Source organism: Echinops telfairi, unplaced genomic scaffold (genome assembly GCF_000313985.2).
Source record: "Echinops telfairi isolate 266 unplaced genomic scaffold, ASM31398v2 ScPeMD7_2;HRSCAF=8, whole genome shotgun sequence".
Taxonomy (NCBI): domain Eukaryota; kingdom Metazoa; phylum Chordata; class Mammalia; order Afrosoricida; family Tenrecidae; genus Echinops; species Echinops telfairi.
In genome coordinates this window covers 63,670,891-63,680,582 of record NW_022103898.1, presented here as the reverse complement: position 1 = coordinate 63,680,582, position 9,692 = coordinate 63,670,891, and the positions used below count along the sequence as shown (strand labels likewise).

The following is a 9,692-nucleotide window of genomic DNA, read 5'->3' as shown; positions in this document are numbered from 1 at the left end:
TGGTGGGACTCGCTAATCCGGACCGGAAGATAGGTGCTAACATTTATAACGAACAGAACAGGAGGCGGGAGATAAAAAGACTTCATAGTGTCCATTTCTTCTCTTTTCGTAGCAAAAAGTCATCAGGCAATCTCAAAACTTAAAATACTTTTTAATGACTACACTATCCAAGCTTTCATAAAATATTTTCTTCAGAACGATCGGATAATTTCTGAATTTTGAAAAGCGCCAAGTTCACCAATTCTTTGGTTTGGCTGCAGCTTTGTTCTTTTGTTGAAGTAAGTTCAAGTTTCATACTTCTTATTTAAAGATAAAATATATAATATAACACACACTGTATTTCATATTATTTTAAATCCTCTTGGTCTTTAAAAAAGACCTAAGTGATCTCTGGTAAATATTAACGATGATTATTTCTGGGTAATGATGTCCAGAATAATTCTAGTTATTCTATTTTTCTAGTACCACTTTTAAAATTAAAGACAAAATTTTCAATTTAAACTTTTCAAGTTATGGACAATAAAACCATGGTTTCTCTCAAGTAAACAGGCCTGTAACCATGGCAGTCTCTATTTGAATCAAACTTCCATAAGAAATCCCAAGTTCTTAACTGCTGAGGATAAGTAAAAATCTTGGAAATAGGATAAGGAACCAACTAAGAATCAGATTATTTAAAAACTGCTGAGATAAAGAGACCACAATTTCAAAAGAAGTTAAACAATCCTCTTTTTTGTTGGGTTGTATTTCGCTGCCTCTGTAATAGCGTATTTATGCCAAATGCTATTCAAATTAATTCTTCCCAGCCTTAATATAAATATCTCAAGCACTCATGTTTTATGTATAAATTTCCCTTATTTAAGATTAAGCCTTTGAATATGAAACCTTGGAGAATCCAAAATTTAAAAAAGAACGGCGTCAAAACCATCACTCGCTTACCCCACCTTTTATTTAGCTGCTTCTAGCTCACTTCCTCTCTATAAAAATGATGGTGAGAGCGAGGACTCATGGAAGTAGTTCCTGGTGGAGAGACCGAGAGGCTTGAACTTTACCGGCTTCTGGAGCCTTTCACGGCAAGGTCACCTGGGACTTAGAGCGCCGGGATCCCAGGAAGCAGGAAATAAAGTCTCCTCTAGGTTTTAATGCAATTCAATCCAGGTGGAATTTGCCAGATAGAGAAAAACAAATTTTGTAGACTTTCAAAGAATGTTAAGAAACAGTGAAAATTTTAAAAAAGAAATCTATAACAGGTAGATTTGAGAGAGAGACTGAGAGACACGGAGAGATTGCGAGAGAAACACACGCACTCCACCTGGCCGACGGTTATGGAGTTTGCTTCTGAAATGCTACCCTGCGATGCAGCCTCCGGAGAAAAATGAATCCGCCAGCTCAGTTGCAGGGCTTCCCAAGTGGTGTGATCGCTGAAATGGACTTGTCTGATTTCTTAGTTAAGTCCTTCCCAGAGCGCACCGCTTGTCTTTCTGGGTCTCCCCCTTTCTCACCTTTAAAAGGGAGCAGTCTCACCACTTCACTATTGATTATCTCAGTGGAAAGCACTTGCGTTTTCTTCCTCCGACAGGTTTTCGTCTCACACAGGTCTGGCTTTCACGGGCTTTGCCGTGTCAGCGTGGATGGTTAATATCTCTCACCCTGGTCTCCCAAGTCCGGGTTTGATGACCTCCCTGTATGCCATCATAACACCTCAAACCTGTGCTCTTCCAAATACTGATCACATCGCACTATAATAGCCTGTCTGACATCGACGGCCCCAGCCTCCCATAACCATCCAAGTCTGGAGGGCAGGGACCCTACCTACCTACATCTCTGATGTCTCAGCCAGCTCTTGGCACATCAAGTACTCTATAGAAAATCTCATGAGGGAGCGGGGAGAGGGGAGGGAGGGGAATAATGAGGACCTAATGTCGGGGGTTTAAGTGGAGAGAAAATGTTTTGAGAATGATGTACAAATGTGCTTTACACAATTGATGTGTGTATGGATTGCGATAACAGTTGTATGAGCCCCTAATAAAATGTTTAAAAGAAAAAAGAAAATCTCATGTATTCAAAAGAGCAGTTTCTATTATTGAACACACCACTGCGTAGTGAGGGGAGATGTACAAATGCTCAAGTTACTTCATCAAGAAAGGGTGGCCTAGCGGTTACATGTTGGGCTGTGATCCGCAAGGCCAGTAGTTCGAAATAACCAGCCTCTCCTGGGGAGAGAGACAGGCTTTCTACTCCCACAAACAGTTCGTCTCAGAAACTCAAAGGGCAGTTCTACCCTGCCTTCTAGGGTCACTATGTGTCAGCACTGACTCTCAGCACTGGGTCTACAATTCGACATGCTTATTTATGTTAAAACCAGGACCTGCAGAATCAGAAAATGCCTTATTAATACGAGGAAGCTAAAACCTTCAGATACATTTTCTCAACTTCCTGAACACCTGGGCATCTGGTGAGGAAGGCTCACCATGGCTCTGTCTGTCCGTGATTCCTCACAAAGAAGGACTGGGAAGTAGGGCGAGGGGGAAGCAAGGATCAGAAGCAAGGGATGTGGGGCAGCTTATCATCCCAGTGTCACTTTGTGCAAGAGCTTGTTTCTCTTCTCCATGATGGCGTCCAAGTCTTTTTATCCAATGTGCCGGGACAACGGGGTAGCCTTCGGTTAGGGGTGGAACTATGTCCTCCAAGAAGATAAGCTGAAATCCCCACCCCAGGACCTGTGAATGTGACCTTATTTGGAAAGAGGGGTTTTGCAGATAAAATGAACATGAGGTCGTCTTGGAGTGGGGTGGGCCCCAAGGCAGCACTCTGTCATTAAAGAGGAGAAGAGGCACACGGGGAAGGTGGCCACGTGATGATGGAGGCAGGGATTGGAGTTGTGCTGCCACAAGGCACAGCACGCCTGGGCCGCCAGAAAGTGGGCGGGACTGGAGAAGCTGGTCCTGCTAGAGGGAAGCAGGGCGGTGCCGACACTTTGATTTTGGATTTCTCGCTTCGAGAACTGCGGGAAAATAAATTTCCATTGTGTTAAGTCATCTACTTTGTGATATCATCTTGCCTTACGTTTTTTGATTGTCAGTATACTGTCATTTAGAAATTATTCTGTGATATCACCGAGGTACACAGAGATGAAAACAAACAGCACCATTCGAAGGGAGCGATGAGAGCAAAGGATGATCACTGATTGAGGCTGGGCGCGCAGGCTCTGGATTTAGAGAGCTCATGACTAAACCCAGACCCCTTCTCTGTGACATGGGACTTCCACACGGGTGGGGTCCAGGAAACAGGGAGCATTCTTCCAACAGCAAGGTCAATTCTGTTCACCATGCTCCTCGCCGTGTACATGCCCCTTGTCGTCTCGATTTTCAGGGTCTCTCTTGCGTGTGCACCTCACCTTCCTGAGTGTCTAATGAAAAGGCTTGTGTTTTGTTTTTCCTGGGTGGTCGGTCTCCTGATCCTAAACCTCTTTATCTGCTGTTTAGCTAAAAGAAACCGTGATCGGTTCTGGATTTGAAGGGTCACCCAGCTGATCTGGGCTTTTCCTAAAAGAAGGTCATCGCTGCACGTCTGAATACGGTGCAGAAAGAAGTTGAGCACCCCCAGGATCCCTGGCTGACTGTTCTTCTGGGGAATCGAATCCTGTGCAAATCCCAGGTGCACATCTACCTCCGTCTAAACCCCGACGTTGCCCTGTGACGACAGAAAAGGTGCAACTCTGCCTCAGTATCTTTATTTGCAAAATTGGGGGAGGGGGGCGCCTCAGGGGCTCTTTCAGTTTTCAAATTTCTGAGTTCACCAACATTGAGACCAAGAAGAGACTCTATCTCCCCTGCTGCCCTAAGCAACTCTTCATAGAAGGGCCATAAACTCCTAGAACACCCACAAGCCCCGAGGCCAGGGTTCAATGCTTCCATCAGAATAGCAGCAAGGAATGAACCCAAAGGAAAGGAAAGAATCATTTACCCTACAATGTTAGTGACCTGCATTTAACAGGGAGTCCTGGAAAATGCTCTAGCGATCCTAAGCCATGTGCGGGAGAAACGGGTGAGTCAAGCGGTTAGCCCTGTACTCAAGAGTGGTGCCTTTGCTCTGAGGGGTGTGAGGAGGGCAGACCATACAGGCTCGGAAGCTCACAATCGTCCATTTCTCAGGGGCCCTGATAGCCCCACCCACTATCACCAGCTCAGACCCACACATGGCTAACAATGCTTCAGATCCCCCCCTTGTCCAACCTCAATGGGGTGGTGTTCCCTGCCAACTCAGCCCTCAGCATTCTGTGGGGAGTTCCCCTCTCTTGAGGGGCTACACCAGCTACCCGGAGATAAAGGTGGGAGAAATGTGGGGAAGCACACGGGAGGAGTCGGCCAATTCGTGGATGAGTGAGGGGACGGGCTCTTGTTTATCTTGGGAAGTTTTCGTTCCGAGGATTAATTTCTGAGTCGCAGGCTGCAACCCCCGAAATGCCAGGAATTCAGTGAGTAAACTACGGAAGCCAATGAATGCCATATGCCTCCTATTAAAAATAGACTCCCAGGGCCTTGATCGATAGACCAGATAGCATAAGGGAAAGAATGGCTGGCTGCTGTTCTGTAATGAAGTTATTTTTAACAAAAACCAATTTTGGTTAGACTCCTAGCAATGTCAAGTCTTTAAAAGAAACATCCCATGATGCTTGAGAAAAAAAAAAAGGCAGAAGGATTGAACTTCCATCCACCTCCAAATCAAGTTCAAGACATTCCTTTCGTACAGGCAAGGATTTACATCCTTGCTCCAGCTGCAAGCAGCACCTGCTCTCAGCAGAACAGGTCGGGTAGCACGCCTAGAGAGGGCAGGCTGGGAATGGCATGAAGGTGGAGCCTGATCCTGTAGAACCTGGCTTTGGAGGAGGCTGAGACCCAGACCGGAAGCTCAGCATTTGATGAGAGCCTGCCACCCACAGCATTGCAAATCCAGCAAGTTGCACCTATTGGAATACACATTCACCCTGACAGCCCTCACAGCTAAGTGTGTGTGTTAGAGGGTGTTCGCGGTTCTCCTACGTAAATTCTCTTGGCTGAGATGACTCGGGACCATTTCCTCTCCCACTTGCTGCCCAGTTGTACTGGTAAACAGAACCCGCTTCAGCTGTCGCCCTCTTAAAGTCCTCAGAGGAAGCGAGGGGAGCAGTCGACATGAACTTCATCAACGGCCGGACGAGCATGCTGGCCAGGTAAGCAGGGTCAAAAGGTATTTTTCAAAACATGAAATAAATATGGAATGCAAACCACAAAAAAATGAGCTTATTCTTACTGAGCTAGAAAAGAAGCAGGGCATTGTGGTTGAACGGTGACCACGAGAAAACCCTGTTTCTGATGTCTACATTTGAACACTGACAACACTGAACATTGAAAAGCAAGGATTAGAGGAATTTGGATAGCTCATTGGGACCGTCTGATTGCTTCGAGTTTAAATATACGATGTCTCTTTCGCTGGGGGGGAAAAAAACCCAAACAACAGTCGAAGAAAGGAGTTCAGGAGCTTGGCTGACAGGAGCTCAGAAATCTTGCAGCCCCCAAACAGAAACAGCTCAAGTTTCCCTCGCGGGGCACCAAGCAAACAACCAGATGACGGTAGTAGTGCCTGAACGGGGTTCCTTAAATTCTCTCAGAAGGCCTCACACAACACCTTGCGGGGCCTGGCCTCTTGGCTACAATTCAGGCTGGAAGCCTTCTCCGTAGCATTGACACAGGGCTCAAGAGACCCGAGGGAAAGTTTCTCCGGTGACATTTCAGAAAGTCAAGTGACAGACATACCTCATCTCCATGCATATTGGCCACGTACTTGAACTCCGGAGTCCCGATTCTGTGTTCCTTTGGAGACCGCCCCACAACAAGAACCCACAGGTTTCTACCTGTACGGGGAAGAGAGAGACAGAAAGATACGTGAATTTTTAAAGTGACAAAGGAACTCCTGGGAGATCGAGACTAAAAGACAGTCTCACGGGGGCCGACGTTTGCGGGAGCAGCACGTCGGGGTCACAGGGCTTACAGTGTGGAAAGCCAGCAGGAAGCTTTCCGATGCAGCGCAATGTTCCACCCGGGATTTTTCACGTTCATATTTAAAATGGAAGGCTTCGATGAAGGCTGCATGTACCTTATTTCCTCCCACTGTTGACAAGCTTGGCTGTGAGATTTGAGGCCCTTCTCGAAAGGATCTAGCTAATTCTCACAATGACATGAAGTTCAGGGTCGGAGACTGCAGATGGACTGAGAGGGTGCCTCACTGGCAAGTGCAAGAAAGCTAAAACACAAACAAACAACAACAATAAACTCAGGCGGGAAACCTCACTGCCACGGAGTCGCTCCTGACTCACAGCGGCCGCACGGCAGAGCAGACCTGCCCCTGGGGGTTTCCCAGGCTCCCTATCTTTACGGGGTGTAAAGCCTCATCTGTTTCTCCAGGGGGGTCGAACTGATGGCCTTACAGTGTGCAGCCCAGCTCGCCATGGACGTGAGACCGCGCCTGGGCCCTCATCGTGATGCCCCGGGAATCCTGGCAAGTCAGCCGAGAACCGCAGCCAATTCACTAACGTCCAGGGGGCTCTGAAGTGCTCGCTCTGCCTCGGTCGGTGTTGAGTTTGGGCAAGGGAAAGAGCCGAGAAGAAGATCTGGAAGATTTTCTGGTCCATGTTATCCAAGGTAACCCCCTGTCATGACCCACGAAGATAGGTTATTACCCAAAAATACCAACGACGAAAACCAGTTTTACAGATGAGAAATGTGATAGTTGAAAACAGTAAGTTGCTGGAGGGAGGGTGGGGTGGAAAGGAGGAAACGATTACAGGATCTACATATAACCTCCTCCCTGGGGGATGGACAACAGACAAGTGGGTGAAGGGAGCCGTCGGACAGTGTAAGATATAAATAATAGTAATTTATAAATTATCAAGGGTTCATGAGGGAGGGGGAAGGGAGAAGGGAGGGGGAAAATGAGGAGCTGTTTTGAGAATGAGGGCAACGAATGTACAAATGTGCTTTACACAATTGATGTATATATGGATTGTGATAAGAGTTGTATGAGCCCCCAATAAAATGATTTAAAAAGAAAGAGAAAACAGTAAGTTGACTGCTGATGAACACACAGCCAGCAAGAGGCTGTGATCTGAGCCCCAGAATCGCGACTTGCACCCCCAGTCTGTTTGGCTTCAATTCTAGTGTTCCTTTCACTAAGGAGATTACCCATCTCAGGAGGCTTGGCGTTCTCATCAGTAAAACCAAGAAGTCCCTTTCAAATAGTTAAAAACGAAGGTTTTAATATTTGATACCTATCATGTGCATACAGAGTTCAAATGTCGGTGTTCTCTAAAGCTTCTGTGTAGTTTAAGAATCAGGAAAGGAATTTAGCAGTAGAGTCACTATGGCTTAGAATTAACTTAATGACACATAATCTTGGGCTCATGTTGAACAGGCTTCTGCAGAATTTCAGACCTCCTTCTTTAATTCAGGGGTCCCTGGCTGGGGAGCACTCGGGAGGCACAAGGGATCCCGGGAGACACAGATACTGGAATTGCCTCGATCAACATTGATTCATAAACAATATTTTAGGAAATGTGTCATGACAGGGTGATGCTTCAAATTTAGTAATGACAGGAATTCCCAGAAAGCATCTATAAAATGCAAGTTTCCTGATTTAAGCCACCTGTTCACTGCAGAATTCTAATGCATTCGTTCCTATGAAGGGGCTTTAAAAGTTCAGAGGAAAATGGAATTAGAAGGGAATGGAATTTTCCCATGAGCATTTTGAAGCCCTCTTATATAGCCATTTACTGTATTTTGCCTTGTTTTAACTTTTGTGTTGAGTTATATATTAACAAAGCATTTGCCATTTTAACCATTTTTGTGCACAATTCGGTCACATAAACTACATTCACAGTGTTGTGCAACTATCAACAATAAAGGCATTTATTGAGTATATCTTGCACAGTCTCCCTCTCTTTCCATATATATGTGGAGCTTTGGTGGCACCGTTCTTTGGGAGAAAGAGAAGGCTATCCGCTCCCAGCTAGATTTACAGGCTCGGGAATCCTATAGAGGGTTGCTGAGTCAGAATCAACTTAATAGCAGTGGTTTTGGTTTTTGGTACACACACACACACACACACACACGACTTCAAAAAAAATTCATGGAAAAAAATTCCATTACCTTTTCATTCCACTTTGCCACAAGCTTGATGAAGTCCCCATATCTATATACTTGGGTTACTGACTTTTTCAAGCATTGAATCAGTCATACTGGTGAAACCCAAGAATTACACTAGAGTGTGATCTGTAGAGTGTCATACTATAAGTGTGTCTAAGGTACTCCTGTGGATGGGACCCAGAACAAGAAACGGTCAACTTTCCCACAAATCAAGCTCACAGCTGCTGCTTCTGAAGACTGCTTTGAATTTGCCACGTGGACAAGTGCAGTGCAGGGGGCTCCCAACCAGGACTGTCCGACGAGCCAGGACCCCAGGCCATTCCCTGATGGTCCAGTTCTCTGGTCATCTGGAGCTTCCGTTCTACAAAGTGAACGTTTTCATGGGACGCAAGGAAGAGCTTTTCCTATGTGAGCTGCTAAACCTAGCTCTTTAGGTAAGATTCTTTCCTGTAGCTATAAAAAGTCATGTTAAAGCTAGAAAAATCACAGCTTTGTACAAGATATAGTCTAGTTCCCTCACAGGCAAGATAAAAATCCAACCTCCTTTCAAAATAACGTTTATCAAATTTTCATTTATAACTGCTTCTGCAACAGCTGTTATGTTCATAAGAGATAGCCACAGGCAATAACAACAACAAAACTGAGGTATGTGAATACCTAACACTGTTTGGTTGAAGGAAAGGGGAAATTAAACTGTTAAAAACCTAAGTGAAGAGGGACTCTGATGGGTAATACAATCCCAATTCTAGCACAAATGGCCCCAAATTGAACGGCAAGATGAGATATTCACCTTGCACCCCCCTTCCAGGGCTCAACCTCTGAGAATGAGATGACCAATAGACAGGGGAGACACTCACGCAATCATCTTGGGATGACAAGCCTCGTGAATGACCACCCTCCCCAGTCACACCGATGACGCCGTGCCCGGAGCAGAATACATGCACGAAGGGCACAGTATTTACTTTTCATAGTCTGAATGCCAAAGGAAAGCTCAGTGTTTTCTTTTCCTCTATCAAGGTTGGAGGGACTGCCTTTATTCTCAAAAGATCTTGTGAGAACAGGTGAGCTAACGAGTCTGAAGTGCTTAGTCTCTTTACTAAGAAGCAAACAGAACCTGGCATCCAGCTGCCTTGGTAACCTACTCAGGGGTGGACACACCTGCCAGGCCTGTGACAGGGGGCCCAGGGGGCTTTGCTCTGGGCACTAGCGAAAGTCCTACAATTCTGAAGGATTCACCAAAATCAGCAAGGCCAGCAAGCTGTGGTGTGGGGTCAGTTCCGACCCAGAGGGAGACCTTGGAGGACTGAGGAGAAGTGCCCTCCTGGAAGGGACTGAAGGCAGACCGCCACATCGTATTCCACAGAGAGAGGATGGTGGGCTCTAATGGCCCACTCTGCAGGTAGCAGCCAAGTGCTTTAACCATTGCACCACTAGGGCGCCCAGCAGACGGCACCTGCTGCAACCCATCAGGTGTTCAGGAGAAAGTAGAAGTGTGGGAACTATGGACAGCCTCAT

The 9,692-nt window shown here is 46.1% G+C and overlaps 1 protein-coding gene across 1 annotated transcript in view; it reads right to left on the bottom strand.

The window, feature by feature from the left end:
• Nucleotides 1-9,692, bottom strand: part of CPM (carboxypeptidase M) — a 75,595-nt gene that overhangs the window by 17,817 nt on the left and 48,086 nt on the right. The window contains exon 2 of the mRNA XM_004700461.2: nucleotides 5,793-5,890. Within this exon, the coding sequence (XP_004700518.1) occupies nucleotides 5,793-5,890 (98 nt within the window). The remainder of the gene's footprint in view (nucleotides 1-5,792; nucleotides 5,891-9,692) is intronic.